At 48.8% G+C, this 17,108-nt stretch overlaps 1 protein-coding gene across 2 annotated transcripts in view; it reads left to right on the forward strand.

Annotated features, from left to right (window-relative positions):
* Window positions 1-4,060: 4,060 nt before the first annotated feature.
* RAB11FIP1 (RAB11 family interacting protein 1) overlaps window positions 4,061-17,108 on the forward strand; it is a 30,850-nt gene continuing 17,802 nt past the window's right edge. For both annotated transcript variants that reach the window (XM_045779246.2, XM_045779247.2), the window contains exon 1: window positions 4,061-4,499. In XM_045779246.2, the coding sequence (XP_045635202.2) occupies window positions 4,123-4,499 (377 nt within the window). In that variant the 5' untranslated portion in view covers window positions 4,061-4,122. The remainder of the gene's footprint in view (window positions 4,500-17,108) is intronic.

Below are 17,108 nucleotides of genomic sequence, written 5' to 3' on the forward strand. Positions count from 1 at the left end.
CAGTGTGGCTATAGTTGCTTTTTGTTTTTTGTGTTTTTTGATGTATTTGAAAGAGGAGAACGTGCATGCATGTGGGAGGAGGGTCAGGGGGAGAGAATCTCCAACAGACTCCCCGCTGCACGTGGGGCCCAACACGGGGCTCAGTCCCACAACCCATGAGATCATGACCGAGCAGAAACCAAGAATCAGACGCTTAACCAACTGAGCCCCCCAAGGGCCCCCGGTGTGACTGTAGTTTTAACTTCCACATGGCCACACCCACCGGGGCCAATGGAAAGAGAGCTTGATGTTGGGGACTTGTCCCCCTGACTCGCTGAGCCCTGAGGCAGGAGCCCCTTGCTCCCAAGGCTGACATCTGGAAAGTAGTCTCTTTGGTCAGGTGAGTGGGTAAGAGTCCGAGGCAGCTGGACCTGGAGAAGCCAGAAGGCTGTTTACAAGCACTCCAGTGAATGAGTCATGTGTGTGGACGTTTGTCACCACACCCCAGAGTCCAAGGCAAAGGAGAAAGACAAGCAACCATTACTAGCCTCTTTCTGCTCCTCCCTTGGGACAGCACATTAGCTCATTCAGAGCACCCAGGGGTGGTTTGGTTTTTTTGTGGCAGGGGGAGGAGCAGAGGGAGAGGGACAAGCAGGCTCGCACTGAGCGTGGAGCCTGATGCAGGGGCTGAATCTCACACCCCTGAGATCATGACCTGAGCTGAAACCAAAAGTCAGAAGCTTAACTGACTGAGCCCCCCAAGTGCCCCCCCCAGAGGTGGTTTTTGAGTTAGTTCTCTTGCAGTTGGGGAGCTGGGGACAGGAGTGATTGGCAGCGGCAGGGTGGTCAACGTCTCTCCCTCCGCTGGCCCTTCCTCCCCACCCCTAGCATGGCTCTACACAATGTCTTATCCTGGGGGATTGTTCTGGTTGCTCCCAAAAGCAAACCCGCGCTGGTCCTCTAACTGCACAGCTGGGGTCTGGGAGTCCTGGCACGCTCTACTCTGCTGCTTTGGGAGGAGGACAGGTGGCTAACCTGTCCAGTCCAACCTGCCAGGCGCCTTGTCCACGTGCTCAGGGCCAACAGAAACTCCTCTTCTCTCTCAGTCAGGGCTAGAGGCGGGCCGGTGAGAGGAACGAGAAGTCAACTCGCCGCACCCTGGCTGTGGGAGGTGTTTATAAGCACTCCTGGAATGCAGTGAACCTGCGAGGGGTCAGCCACCCCAAGACTGTCTGGCCTGTGGGAGAGGGTGGAGGGATGCCCAGGTGGATTCCTCTGAGGGCAGGTAGGGAACAGGGCCGGGTGGAGCGCCAGCCCTGTCGTGGTCCTTGTCGTTGCACCTGCACCCCGCCAGCCTGGACTGTGGGGCTATAAAATTGGGAGAAGACAGACTCACTCAGGGGTGGTCAGCAAGTGAGGCTTGAGGGACAACGTGCTCTGGCTGGAGGAAGGGAGAAAACCGCCACCCGGGCATTCTAGCACCAAGTACATCCGGTGCTCTAGCTCCTGGCTTCTCTCTCCCCTGACGTATTTCCAGTTCCTGCCTCTAGTGAGCCCCCACTCCTCTGAGTTAACCCCTGCCAGCGTCCAGTGTCTGGAAGGATCTCGATCTTGATGTCCTGGTGGTGGTGGGACAGCCTTACCCTCCCCCAAACCGCCACCTCTGCTTTAACCACAGAGCCTATGTGTGTCTGACAGAAACGCAAACACATGCGGTCACAAGGTACTCATCATTTTCCCTTCCCTCTCGCCCCCCCCCCCCCCGTTGTCCTCTAATCCTTTCCATGAATGGAAGGGACGCTTGGCGTCCTACTCAGCCTGTGAGGCTGTCTGGCTAGGGTTCATTCCTTGCTATCTTTATTGTGGGGCAGCACTAACAATGTGAGTGTGGGGGCGGATGGGAGAGGAGAGCTGAAAAACTTTACTCCCAGTATCAGCGGGGACCCCAGATCTCTGACTTTGTCCAGCTGGGATGTAGTGGAGCAGTGCACAGGTAGGAAAACCCGGAGGGAAGTCAACGCCTTGTTGAATACAGGACCAACTTGGAATAGACATCAAGGTTGGGTCAGGGGCGGGGTAGAGTAGGGCCAGAGGCAGACAGGCCCCGGGTGGGCATGCAGGCATCTGGCTGTGACCCGCCATGATATTGGCTGCCGGGTGAATCCCGCTCATACCTGCCTTACAACGTGAAGCAAGCCTCATCCCACCACTGCTCAAAATCCTCTGAAGCTGGCTCGCCCTGGTCTGACGCTGTGGGATCAACTCCTAAGCCTGGCAATCATGATCTACGTGATCGGGCCCACCTGCCGTGGCGGTCTTCTCTCTACCCTCCGCCCCCAGTGCCCTCCTAAAATGTCCCACATTCCAGCCCCAATGGGGCGCTCATAACCCCTAAACATGCCATGAACTCTCCGGCCCCCATACTTGCTTAAGCTGTTCTGTTCTCTCTTCCTGAAATGCTCTTCCCCCACGTCCTCCTCTCGGCCTGTCAAATCTGGTATACGCTTTAGGGCCCAGCTCAAGGTCACTTCCTTCATAAAAAATCTACCTGCTTAGAGAAATCACTCCAACCTCAAAACCCCCAAAGCATTTTATTAGTGTAGGACTTGCTTTATAGCATTTGCCATGGTGTGCCTTGGAACGGGATCTTGTTCAGGGGGCTTTGTGCTCTCCGTAGCTCCTAGCATGGGCACCAATGAAGTTCTCAGTAAATCTTTATGGTAACGAATGGAGCCATGGGTTTGAATGACACCAACAGATGGCCAAGAAGCGGAAATGGCACCCAAACAGCAGAGTTCTATTAGGGCTTTCCCATCACTTACCTGTCTGGTCCCTCCTTTCTTTCCCTTTCTTTCACCATTACATATTTACAACATACCGAACAGGTCTTTCCCACACGGGAGGCACCCTCAGTCGCAAACCCAAGGCATCATGCATCTTCTAATTTTCTCCGTGGGAAAAAGAAACTCTACGTACTCATGGTTGGCTAGTATAACCCGCACACTCTTCAATTCCATAGCACTTCCTGAGGACCTACTGTGTACCCAGGTTTCTGCCAGGGGCTATGGAAGGGACAAGTTAAATAAGTCACCACCTGGTCCCTGCCCTGACAGGGACTACTGGGAACTTACCCATGGGGAAATACGAACAAAGTCTTACAGTCAGCAGGACTTGGGAATGAAGGGAGTCTGCCAATCGAACGGACATCTGGAACAAGGAAGTGATGATTGGAAGCCCAGAGATAAGAAGCAGGGAGAGACTGATGAGGATCCAGCCGGGGAGAGCTGGGGAACGGGGGGGGGGGGGGGGGGCGGGAGGGCACTCTGTTCTCCCGATGTCTGGTTTGGCAATCCTATTTTCAGTTCCTCCTTTATTCCCCTTCCCTAATTGAGCCTCTTAGCCTCACCTTATTTGGCGAGGGCAGGGCAAAATAGGACACTCCCACACCACCCCATGACCGCCCCCCACCCCCTTACCTTCCCCTTTTCAGGCCCTCAAATGATCCTCCTTCTTCCGCACCCACCTAGCGCCATCCCAGACGCACCGTCCTCCAGAGTAAACCACCGGCTGGTCAAAATCAAGAGCCCTGAATTTGGGATCGCGTTCATTATCACTCTCATAGCTACTCTTGATTGAGGACTCACCGTGTGCGAGGCTACATTATCTTTTTTACAGCAATACTACGAGGAGATTGTTATCTCATTTTATGGGTGAAGAAACTGAGACCAAAAGATGTTAAGTAATCTGTGCCAGCTCACACACCTGCCAGTTGGCGGTGCAAGATTGGAAATGAGGTCTGACTCTCAAGGCCGTGCCCCGGTCAGTTCCGGTAGGGCCGTGCGACCTTTGGCGGTTGGGGACCCAGAGCCTTAACCAACACCCCTCGCACCGGAATTCTCCAAGCCCCCGCCCCCGCCCCAGCCGCTCCAGCCTCCGGCGCCGGGTGCTCGCCAGCCTGAGCCGCAGGGGCGCGCGCGGCGCGGGCAGGTGGGGCGGGAGGGGCGGTGCAGGCGGGGAGAGGCGGGCCCTGGCGGGGGCGTGGCCGGAAGCCTTAAAGAGGCTGTGGCGGGGGGGGCGGGCCGCACAGCCCGCGGACCGCGGCGATCTTCTCCTCGCTTCCCAGCCGATCGCGGTGCCGTCACCATGTCCCTGGCGGCCTCGGCGGGCCGGGGCCCGGGGGCCGTGTGGTCCCCAACGCACGTGCAGGTGACGGTGCTGCAGGCGCGGGGCCTGCGGGCCAAGGGCCCCGGGGGCACGAGCGACGCGTACGCGGTGATCCAGGTGGGCAAGGAGAAGTACGCCACCTCGGTGTCGGAGCGCAGCCTGGGCGCGCCAGTGTGGCGGGAGGAGGCCACCTTCGAGCTGCCGCCGCTGCTGTCCGCCGAGGCCGCGCCTGCGGCCGCCGCCACCCTGCAGCTCACCGTGCTGCACCGCGCGCTGCTCGGCCTCGACAAATTCCTGGGCCGCGCCGAGGTGGACCTGCGGGAGCTACACCGGGACCAGGGCCGCAGGAAGACCCAGTGAGTGCGGCCGGGGAGCGGGGCAGTGCGGGTGGGGAAAATGCGGCTGGGTGCTGAGATCCTTCTAAAGCGAGAGCGGCGGTCCCCGCGCCGCTGTGTCCCAAGGGGACGGACGGAGAGAGGCCTTTGGACAGGGCTCCCCCTGGCCGATAATCATATTCTCACCTAGCTTCAACTTCTCCTTCGGCGGTCCCGCCCCAGCCCTCCCAGGGTGTGGGCTCTTTGAAGCCGGCGCTGGGGTGGGGGTGGGGGAGTACCTGGGGTGTTTTTGAATCTGCGGGACGTCTCTCAGCGCCCGGAACTTAGTAAGCACTTAATGGATTTTCAATGAATTGAAAATACATGTGGGCTGACGAATTCTTCTTCCTAGTGTGGGTAGTGTGGGTGTTTGATACGCTCATTAGCTTCTGTGGAACGCCTCCTGGGTATTTCACTGTCCTAGACTCTGAGCTGGGAAGGGCTGGGCCCGGAAGGCGGAGGGTCAAGTGGAGGGTGAACCCCACTGACACTGTCTGGCCTTAGAGGCTCACCCAGGGACAGAGCTGGGGCATTACAGTGCGGGGTGGAGGCTGCCCAGAGATGGCTATCCCTCACCCCCACCTCAGCTACTGCCTATGGGGTTGGTGAAGAGAATCCGCTTCTCCCTCTTCTCCTTTTCCTCCCCCACCCCCGCCCCCCAGCATGCTAGAACAGTTTGGTCTTCACTTTCAGACTGAGAATTATTAACCCTGTTTGCCCTGAACCCCAGGTTAGTAAGGATTTCCCAATGCTGGTTGGAGCCAGCGCCTGCCCTTGGCCCAGCTGAAGTGGGAGGTAGGCATTGTTTCTTTTTGGCACTTTGTCGGGTTCTCTCTGGTCCTACTCGGAATGGATGGCCGCTCACCTGTAACTTCTCAGTCTAGAGTTGTGTGCTAGGGTATCTCACTCCCACAGGGAAAGCTGGGCACCACCCAGGTCACTTCAAGCTGTCACCCATTTATTTATTCTCTTTCGCAGGTGTTTGTCATGGAGCGTTTGATTATGGAACATTTGATTATGCTCGAGTACTGTCCCAAAAGCTGGCCTCCTTAGCTTAATTGGTTACTTTGCTGAACTTTAAATATGCAGTCAGTCATATTACCCCAACTCCCACGGTTTGTGAAGCACATGGATTCACGTGGGGTGTTTTAGATATAAATGGTATTTTAACTTTCCCTTGTGAGGGGGACAGGAAAAACCAGAGGGTTTGAAGTTACCAGACTCCCTTTTCTGCATCGTGGGTCCAATTTCAGCTTGCATGCTTGCAAATGCAATACCTGATTCACTTATCTGGCCAAAGATGAATAGGTGTTTCTGAATTCAAATCAGATAAAAATAGAGAGCCTTGAGGTGAGGATGGGTAGGGTATCTCTTGGCATTAGCTTACAAGCCATAAGGTGAGCAGTGCCTTTGCTAAGGAGGCGCTGAAGCAATGCTAATTTTCCATTTGATTAAATGACATTTGGGGCCTTGGGTTGGCCTCCTTTCCAGCTTCAACTGGGTGCCATTTGGCCATCCCTTGTCTTGTTCCGTCCCAAGATGCTCGGGTATTATCATCTGTCTCTGCCGTCTGTTTCTTATGTGAACATTTTATTCCCTTGAAAGATCGCATGTCCCCGCCAGAGATGAGGCTTCCAGATTCCTGGGTCTGGTGCCCACTGTGGTCCTGACTCATTGTTAGGCTTTGGGCTGCTTGGTCTCTAAACACCCACATTTCCCTATTTATACATGGAGCTTCTTGCCGGGCTTAATTGATATTTGGAGGATGTTTCTGGGTTCCTGGATTACTGGGGCCTGTGTATAGACTCAAAACGTTCTGTTACTGCTTTGTGAGAAATGAAAACCTTAAGTTCCCTATTTCAGGAAGGATTCAGAAGTCTGCATCTTCATTTCTGTGCTCCTCTCCAGTGTAATCCTAAACCGAGACGGTTACTCCTGTCTCTATTGTATGAGCTGATTACCACTTAGTCACAGTATCAACCTGTAGGAAAGTGATGCTTAGTTGATGTGTTGGGTTTTTTCCCCCCCCATAATTGCAAACGAAGTCTTTTTTGCCCCCTCAGCAGTAGGTGAAATTGCAAGCTTTCCATCTCCCGCTTCCTGGGACTTTCCAAGGTGCCGGGGAACCTAGTTAAACCAAGGCTGTCTGCTGCCCTGGTACACCACTTGGGTGCTCAAGATAGCCGAGATTTGGAGGGTGAGATATATACCGAGAGGCGGAAGTTTACCAGAAAGAAACTGGTTGGGCTAGGAAAGTCATTTGAACTAGTTATTAATGGTTTGACTCCACCTTAGGTATTAAAAACCAGCAACAAAACAAAAGCTTAAATTTTGGTCTCTAGGTTTGTGTGTGTGTGTGTGTCTGTGTGTGTGTGCGCGCCCATGCATGTGTGTTAATCTTGAGCAAAGAAGAGTTGCTGTAGAGTATGACTCTTGTCGTGGGTCCAGAAACTCAAGACATCAAGAGCTAACTGTGCTAGAATTTCCTTTTGTCCTCTTGATAAGCCCTCATCTGTCATATATTTGGAGGCAAGAGAATATGCTTTTCGGGACTCACATTTTGCGGACCTTAAATTTAGCGTGATGACGCACATCTTTAAAACACCACACGGAGGCTGACCTAGAGGTAGGATAATTTGAATAGGGAGGAGTGCATGACCCCGTCGTTAAGAGGAAACTGAAATGCATTGATTTTGCTCTTATCCTTACCTGTTAAAGACCCCGGGTCATAGTGGGGCCTTGGTTAAATGGGAACCAGTTAAGTCTCATGATCATAAAACAGACATGAATCTGCGAGGCAAAAACAGGTGCAACACGTGGGATTCTCTGCTCAGCTCTCTAGTCTCATGTAGTTTGGGATCCTAGATTGGTCTAAGGAAAAAAAAACCTTTTTGGGATACTACGAGCAACAAGATGTGGGGAAGTAATCTGTTTAGGACAGATTAAAATAAACCTCCGTTCAGGTTGGCGGCCGGAAGGCCACTGAGTAACTAATATCATGAAACTTAATACTGTAATAGTCTTCCCGCCATGAAGAGAGAGTGAGTGATGGAGAGTCATTTTCTTACATCTCTTGAAGATGCAAGAGGGAATTTGGTTGCATATGGAAGGAATTGGATATTAATAAAGGTTAGAGACTTTGAAGAACTGTAGTAAGATACCGTAGTAAGTTGTCAAAGGAAATGCGGGTTATTAAAAAGAAATAAGGGCTCAATAGTTGTTTTCCTTAAGCGTCGGATGCAGACAAATGATTTAAATGAGCAGAGAGATAGGTACTAAGCAGCCGGTGCTTGTGCTTGTACTGTCAAGTCTCCTAAGTTCATTTAGGTTTTTTTGTAACAAATTGAAAAATTGGAGCAATGTTACTGATTAAGTTTTTCCTTTCTTGGGACTCCCCTTAAAGATAACATTGGGCCTTACTGGAAACGGTCCCGCCTCTCACGGGGCCACAGTTCCCTCCCACTCCTGTGAAGTAAACTGGTTGCTGGGTGCTGGAGATGCCAGGGACTGAGACTCTCAGCTCTGGAAGAAGTAACCCTAGCCTGCTTACAGCCGTGGAATGAAGTGACTAAGAAGAGGGAGGGTACTTTAGAGTCATTGTTCCACGGATGAGAGAGAAACACCCTCATGGTATTATTTGACTATGATTTCATCTGTAAGACATTCAGTTAGCTTGGGGAAAGTTTCAACTGCTTTTTTTTTTTTTTGTCTTTAAAGTCTGTACATATATGTTTTTTAAAGATTTTATTTGTTTATTTGACAGAGAGAGGCACAGTGAGGGAAGAAACACAAGCAGGGGGAGTGAGAGGGAGAAACAGGCTTCCTGCTGAGCAAGGAGCCCAATGCGGGGCTTCATCGACACCTGAGCTGAAGGCAGATGCTTAATGACTGAGCCACCCAGGTGCCCCTAAAACCTATATTTTTAGTAATTTTTTTAATTGAAGTATAGTTGACATTCAGTATTACACTAAGTTTCAGGTGAACAACATAGTGATTTTATGCTACGCCCACTGCAAGTGTCGCTACCGTGTGTCACATACAAGACTATTACAGTCCCACTGACTGCTCCCTGTGCTGTGCCTTTCATCCCCGTGACTTACTCATTCCATGCCTGGAAGCCCGTACCTCCCACTGCCTTTGACCCATTTTTGCCCATCCCCCACTTCCTCCTCCCCTGGTGATCACCCACTTTGTTCTCTGTATTGATGAGTCTGTTTCTGCTATTTGTTTTGGTTTTTTGACTCCAGATATGAGTGAAATCATATGGTATTTGTCTTTCTCTCTCTTATTACACTTGGCATAATACCCTCTAGGCCCATCCACGTTGTTGCAGATGGCAAGATCTCATTCTTATATTTTTAGTAAATATTTTTTAATACCTACTGTGTGCCAAGCACTGGGGTGTAAACAACAGTGACCAAAACAGACACGATCCTTACTTTCAGGAAGCTCAGAGCCCTGTGGGGAAGATAGACATTAAACAAATGAACACGTAAATAAATAAGCATGTATTGTGATAAGTACTGTGGAGGAAGAGAACAGGTATCATAAAGAGGATGGAGGGGGAAAGACATGACTTAAAGAAGGAGATGGCAAATAGCTTCTCTGAGGCAGAAACCTGAAGGACGAAGAGATTTTTCTGGTGAAAAGTAGAGGAACGGGACCTGAGGGAGCGGGAGCCGCCTGTGCAAAGGCCCTGAGGTGGGACTGCCTGGGAAGCTGGAAAGATTGTGTAGATTGAGGCTGAAGAGGAAGGCAGGGCTTTATTTAAGAGCAGTGGGAAGTCCCCGAGTATTAAAAGCAGAGGGGTGTTGTGATCCCCGTTTAAAAAAATCACTGTGGCTCTTGGGTGGAGAATGGATCTGAGGCAGGCCTAGCCTGGAATCAGACAGACAAAACGGGAGGCCTCCTAATCTAGGCCACCGATGGTGGTGGCTTGCTCCAGGGTGACGGCCCTGGAGGTAGACAGAGGTGGTGGATTTCAGAAATATCTTGGAGGTTCAGTTGGCCTGGTTTGTGATGGGTCGCATGTGGGTGGGGGTGAGAGAGAGGAAGTGATAAAAATGAGTTAATAAAGTAGGGAGAGCTTGCTGTTGAAAATGAACCAGGAAGTGGTGGCGCTTTCTTTCCCCAGCAGCCACCGTGATACTGGAGTGAGGTCACCATTACAAAGACAGCTTTGGGCAGTGACACCTTTGAGTCCAGAGAAACGCCACTGAAACCAGGGTGTCTGTGTGTGTGTGTCCAAGTATTTATAGTTTTAATACAGGCCGAGTCTTTGTTTTGTAATAGTGTATGTAGCTAATGAAATCTCACTGGTATGCTCAGACACAGTGGATGAAGTCACTGCTCAAGGAATACAGGACCCAGAAAAGGAGAAAATAATATATAACACTAGGAAAAATAAACCCGTAAATGAAAAATAAAACTGTGGAGGCAAGTAAGTCACCCATTTACATGCTTTTCACATTAGGGAAGGTAGGTGTACAAAGGAGTCTTGTGCCTTTCTCACTTTGCTTAAACTTCCCTTTGGTTACAAAGACCTCTATTGTATTTCTGTAACTACCGTCAGAGGGAGGTTTTTAGAAGTAGTATCTGATATGTCCTTTTAATTGTAGTGATAAATCAAAAAATGTTCTCATTACATTAAAAGCAATACATGTGCTTATTAAAATGTTGCCCACCCCAGCACGCATTTGCTGACCTTACTCTTTTCCCCCTTAACAGTAATCTCAGATATCTATTAAAATACGACAATTTTAGTTGCCATACATCCTAGAAAACTGTGCTCCGGGCTCTGTACTCTTGGAGACCTAGCTCTGGCTTAGCTCCAGAGGGATTAAGAAGCCCTAGCCTAATGGAGAAAGTGATAAGAGGTCATTTCAGGCCTTATCTTCTCCCCAGAGCAGTGCCCTGGGTGGCCTTTGATTCTGGGTCTTGTGCAGATCTCTAAGCCTCCGGGCCTTTGAATTCCAACAAAATCAACACCCAGACCCTTGTATTGGTCTTTGAAGAAAATCAGTCCCCCGCCAAGATCATTTGTTTTGGAAAAGCCTTGGCAGTGAGAACTGCTCCTCTGAAGGTGTCCTGAGTCCGATCCGGTGCCCCAGTGGGCTCAGGAGACCACGCCTGGCTTCGCCTGCTTTTCCCTTGGCCGGGACCACTTTGGTCTTGTTCTTTGCCATGTGACCCAGGGCAGGCGCTCAGAACGACTGCGTGAGTGAGTGAGTGATGATGGTGATTGGCTGAGGTCCCTGTCGGCACGGGGTGGATGTGGAGAAGGGCTTAATCTGACGGTCAGCCCAGTGGATTAAAGACCAGGGGCGTCTGAGGCGTGAAGGCAGAGCTCTGCTTCTGTCTCTCGGTTTTGGCTGTGGCTCGCTGGCCACTGCTTTTCTTAGCACTGCAGAAGCAGGTTGCCTCCTGCTAACCATGCCTTTGGCAAAGGAGCTGCTTTTAGCTCCTAATGAGATGAGAAATTCCTTTCCTGCAGGGAGAAGTCTGTGGAGAATCTGTTAGAGAAAAATCAAGGATTTTAGTCTCCAGGGTGGCCCCGAGGGACACATTTAGGAATGTGGCTGTGGAGAGAAAAAAGGCGGTGGTGATGAAGTGTCCTTTCAATGCTGGCCTTTGAATGGAGTAGAGGGGAGGCATTTATAAGAAATCCCAGAAAAATGTTTCTAGAGGTGTGGCTGCTGTGCACTTCAATTTTTAAAAACTCTGATGAGAAAGGACGCAGCTAAGCTAGGTAGACCAGTTAAGGCTTCCAGAAAGCCTGGTCTGAAAAGGCCTCTTGTGATCATGAAGAATGGGTGTCCTGTGCGAAGGGCCCCAGCGCAGGCTGCACCCCAGGATAGTTCTTCGGGGGTGTTGCCTCCTCTAGCAGCGGTCTTGTGGGGTTTTCCTTGTATGCCAGTGGCACTTCTCATTTTTACTAATCATTGGTTGTTAAAACAAGATTTAAAAATGTGGGGGTTTTTCCCCTCTCCTTCCTGAGTCTCAGCTTGATTGCAAGATAAATCATCGATACTCTGCTTCCTTGCCAGGAGCTCTCGCTGAAAGAGTGCGAATCTGTCTGTGGGGTGGGGAGTGGACTGGTAGGTCCCTTATGCTAGGGTGTGTTTGTTTTCTTTTATCCCATTCAAGAGATGGGGAACAAGGCCACTGCATTTTTGTCCCATTCGTCAAGTCTCTGCATGAGTGATAAAGGACCCCGTGATTGCTAGGAGATTGTGCTTTGACAGACCCATTGGGCAAGAGGTGAGATGCTGGATCAGATGGTAGAGTATTAGCATTTGTGGCTTTTTGAGATATGATCAAGTAAAAAAAAGGAATTGACAAGTAAATGATTATAGGAGGGGTAGACTTCCATGTTTAAAAACATGTTGATTTTTCTAATTTTTATTTATGTATTTATTTATTTTTAGAGATTCTATTTATTTGAGAGAGAGCGAGCACGCGTGTGTGCACACACAAGGGGGGGAGGGGTAGAGCGAGAGGGAGAAGCAGGCTCCCCACTGAGCAGGGAGCCTGATGATGACTTGGGGGGGCTCAATCTCAAGACCCTGGGATCATGACCTGAGCGGAAGGCAGGCACCCAACCAACCAAGCCACCCAGGCGCCCTGATTTTTCGAATTTTTAGAGAATCTTGAAATACTGATGCTTGCTCTCTCTATAGTCCTCACCTACAAGGAATTTGGCACTGAGTGATTACTTTCCACTTAAAACACAGGTCTTGGGCACCTGGGTGGCTCAGTTGGTTAAGTGTCTGCCTTTAGCTCAGGTCATGATCCCAGGGTCCTGGGATTGAGTCCCACATCGGGGAATCCTTGCTCAGGGGGGGAGTCTGCTTCTCCCTCAACCGCCCCCCCTCATGCCTGCGCTCTCTCGCAAAAATAAATTTAAAAATTTTTTTTAATTCTTAAAAAATAAAGTTTGTGAAATAAAATAAAACACAGGTCTTGATGCTGATACTTCAGTCAGTTATGCCATCCTGCCGTATCTCCACAAGGGTTTGGAAGCCCTCTGTTTCTTGTCCCTGCTATGTAGAAACACTAAAGAGTTATATCTGGGGGTCGGTAAACCTCTCAGTAAGTGACAGAAAATATACACCGATCATGGTATTTTTAAAACTCTTATATACTTCTTAATTTTAGAAATTGTGTAATACAAACTGATTTTGTAACTGAGTTTTTTCCTCCTCCCTTCACACGCAAACCATTGTTCGGATTTGATGGATAAGGTCAGGTAACTAGAAGTATAGCCCGTCAGAAATGTTAATGCCTTGAATTCCCTTCCGAGAGCTATCTGAATAGCTCACGTATAGACCGTGGTATACGTGCACTCTGCAGAGGGTCGTGCAGCCATTAGAAATGGCAGGTACGAAGACCGGAGGGCAGTAATGTGTACAACACTATAAATAAAATGGCATGTCTGCTCCGGTTACAGCTGAGTAAGGATTATAGCTGATACTTACCGAATGCTTCCTAAGTGCCAGGCACTGTTCTGAGCGCTTGACATATATCGGGTCGTTTTATCTTCATAACATCCTGATGAGGTAGGTGCTTTTAGCTCTGTTTCAGAGGAGGCTGAGCCACAGAGAGGTTAAGTAACTTGCCTAAAATCTCTCAGCTAGTGATTGTTAAAATGTACCGGAAAAAGACTTTAAGAAGATACATGAAAAGGTAATAATGGTCAGATTAGCATGCAAGTGAGTTCATTTAAAAAAAGTAAAAAAAAAGTTTTTCTTTTCTCTTTTCTTTTTTTCTTCCTTCTTTCCTCCCTTCCTTCCCTTTCTTCCTTTTTCTCTCCTCTCTTCTCCTCTTTTCTCCTCTCCTCTCCTCTCTCCTCTCCTCTCTTCTTTCTCTTTACATGGGACTGGATCTCCCAACCCTGAGATCAAAACCTGAGCTGAGATCAAGAGTCAGATACTTAATCAACTGAGCCACCCAGGTGCCCTAACAAAAAATTTCTGTAACCTGTTGTGCTGACTTTCTAAGAGAATTTCCGTAGAGCAAATAATATGGAAAGGACCCAAAGCATTTTCAACCCGATTTTTCTGTTCTCTCTCCTGTAGCATGGCACTTACCAGCTTTTAGGGTTGAGTTTGGTGTCTACAGATAGCTTTTCAGTGCTGCCAGGATGGCTGTCTTAGGGATTGGGGTTAAAAACAAAACAAAACAAAACAAAAAAAAACGAGCCATTTACTTCTCTCATGATTGACTACAAATTCTTCCAAATTGTTGACAGTGGGCAGAGAGGGCCACCTAAGGAGGCAAGTTCGGCCGATCCATCATTCTGTGTTCCGAGTTAGGTAACGATGACCAGCTACCAAGGGCAATGACAAAACTTGTTAAACTACTTCGCCTCTGCAGGGTACACACCACAACTGTTTTATAGGTCGTAAACGTTTCTGTCCCTGTTTGCTATACACTGCTTCTAGGCTACCAAGTGAAGAGTCCAGACATTTCACCCATATGGACTCACCCCTCTTCAGAACCCCTTTTAGACATTCTCAACTGCTAACCCCATGTGATTTTCAGCCTTATTTTTATTTCCTGGCGAAGCCAACTAAGGAATCGCTTTGAAAGAAAAATCCTTCGTCTGAGAAAGATTGGGAGTGTCCTCTCTGTCAAATACCATAGCAGGTGCTGTTCTGTTCTTCCTGCTTCTTCCCTCACCTGAGGCCATAATCCCCTGGGTCACAATGCTTGGTTGCCACGGAGGTGACTCGCGCTACAAGGCAGGTAGAGATTTCGTAGGGGGAGGGAAATAGGCAGTCCACCACTGACCCTGGGGTCCAACAAGACCCCCAGACAAGGACCCCTTGAAATTAACACACATGAAGATGTTGAAGTCACTTGTAGAGCTAGTGGTCTTTCTTCCCCTCCCTTTCCTGGGAGCCTCCCGTGTCTCATACAAGTATACAGTATTCGTTTTGCTGGAGCCCCTGAGTAGGTGGTTCGCATAGCCCCTTGGGATTTAATTTTGCTGAGGACCTTATTTGTGTGTGAGAGTCCTTACTTGGGATGAAACTGTATCCTTTAGCAGGCATTTCTTCCCGTGTCTAATTATTTTCTCATGCTTCAAAGTCAGAAAGAAAAGGCAGCAATGGTCCTAATGTGACACTCGGTGATGTTTGGTGAGCTTGGTCTCTTTCTCCCACCGGAGGGTACGCTTTTAAGGGCAGAATCTGGCCCTTTCATTTTGTATTTCCAGTGCGTGCTATGTAAAAATGTTTGAACTGAATCTTTGAAGCCAGCATTTCCCTGTACGTGTTTGCCCTCTGGAATGTTTTAAAGGAAAAACATGTTTGTTTCAGCTTCAGAAAGATTATTTTTGAGACATACCGGCCAGTCCTTTACAAGTATAATCCCAAAAGTCTGCATTGCTGTGAGACTTTTCATTTCCCAAGAGCAGGAACCACACGGCCCTCAACCTGTCACATTCCGAGGGAAGACCCCCTGTGATCAATTTTCCATGTGTTTGAGCTGCATAGTGAGAAATGGTGCGCTGGGAGGCAGACTGGCCCTGAGAATTGGGCATGGTTGGATAATTTAAGCTCTTCTCAAAATGACTGTTTAAAAAAAAAGCCCAGGAGATTTGACAATGCAGATCCAGGCAATAAAAGACATAAATGATTTTTTCTGTATTTTTAGCTATTGCCTTGTCTTGTGTTTGACCAAACAAAACCCCAAACCCAAAAAAACTCTAAAACAGCAGGGCAGGGGCGCCTGGGTGGCACAGCGGTTAAGCGTCTGCCTTTGGCTCAGGGCGTGATCCTGGCATTATGGGATCGAGCCCCACATCAGGCTCCTCCGCTATGAGCCTGCTTCTTCCTCTCCCACTCCCCCTGCTTGTGTTCCCTCTCTCGCTGGCTGTCTCTATCTCTGTCAAATAAATAAAATCTTTAAAAAAAAATAAAAATAAAAAATAAAACAGCAGGGCAGCCTATTTGGGTAACAGGCATTTTTGCCTATATATGCCCAGGACCATTACTTGAGTGAGGGGCGTAGAGGGGTAGGAAGATTGAAGTTTTCATTTTGTACCGTTTTGTATGATTTGCATTTTTACCTTATGCCTGTTATTACTTTAAAATATAGTTTATATAAGTCCTCTGTCACTTTCTACGTATTCAGAGATCCTTTTGATTTTTGAAGAACTGGGTTTTTAATCATAAGTTGAAATAATTATTTGATTAGAGAAGGGATTGTTTGATTTTCTTGATCGGTTGCAGGATTTTTCCAGAATATGGGCTTAAAAACAAACTCACTACCTTGGGATGATGGCTTTCTTTCTGTGCTCTGCCCTTTGGACTAGGAAAATGAACCTAGCCCTGATTTCTGAGATAATTGAAGCTTTCTGGGCCTACATGAAAGGTAATGCAGGAACACACCCGTTCTGCCAACAGAGGCTGTGTGGCTATGCTGGGACTTCATGATTGATGAACTACTTCCTCGAGGGGATGGAATTAAGTGAGGGGGGGAAAAATGCACACAACCAAGTGAATAGAAACACTTGAAATCGAATTGATGCTTGAATGTTGAAACCCACAAACATGTCTGGTTTGGGATTTCTTAGCGTGAGACATTCACAAATCCAGGCTTTCATTTATTGCTGAATTATGCATATGCCAAAAGGACCCTTGCTCAAACCGTTTGAATGTTTAATGACGCGTGTAATACTGTCAGAAGAAGCAATTCCTGTCTTCTTTTCCAGCTTTGATAAATCCAGCATGGATTTTTAAAAATTCTGAACGTTTGCATGGGACACTTCCCTGTGAGTTGGTCTGCTTTTCACATCCTTAAATAGCCCTGTGCCCGTTCTTGGCTACCTGGTGTTCGGTTTTAGGTTTGCCTGTGAAAAATACATGATAGGAACAGTTGACGAAGCGTCTATTCACACCTCCTAGTGGTTTTGGGGGTTCCCCAAACAAATCCCACTTTGGTGCTGGGGGACTGAACCTATGTATCAGGTAATAATAGGCCCCCCAGGGAGGATTCTAGAGTTGGTTGTAGCATCACTCAAAGCAAACAGGATACTTTTGGAGAGGCGGGCATGTCCCAGGAACTGTTGACAGCCTGCTTTGAAGTTCGTCTCTGCATCCCCCACGAGGCTAAGGGACTGAGATTCGGGGAAGAGCTTGGGGAGGCGGCCTGACCCACTGGCCTCCCCAGGGTGAAGAGGTGAAACTCCTTGCGGCTGGTGTGGTCATCTGAGCTCCGCAGGCAGCTTTCAGCAGCTTCCCCTTTCCAGGTGCGTGCAGTGGGTATTTACAAAAGCTAACCACCCTTCATCACCCGGGCTACCCTTGAGCCACGTTACTGGAGAGAAAACTACAAATAGTCCTCTGGACATCTAAGTGACAAATATGCCAACACTTCCGGGCTCCGTCTTGGAAAATAAATTGGAAAGACACCAGACTGGCAGGGGTGAGGTGGTGTATAAACACCTTGCATCTCCCCCCCCCCCACCTCCAGCTGCGGCCTGTGGTTTTAAAAACCATAAAAGGTTTCCCTCTAAAGGTCCAGAATCATAGCTCTCAGCATTTTCTCCGATACTGGCTTTATTTTTTTAAATCCAGTCTGAGT

The sequence above is a fragment of the Ursus americanus genome, chromosome 27 (assembly GCF_024610735.1).
Source record: "Ursus americanus isolate L20-20 chromosome 27, mUrsAme1.1.p, whole genome shotgun sequence".
Classification (NCBI taxonomy): Eukaryota; Metazoa; Chordata; class Mammalia; order Carnivora; family Ursidae; genus Ursus; species Ursus americanus.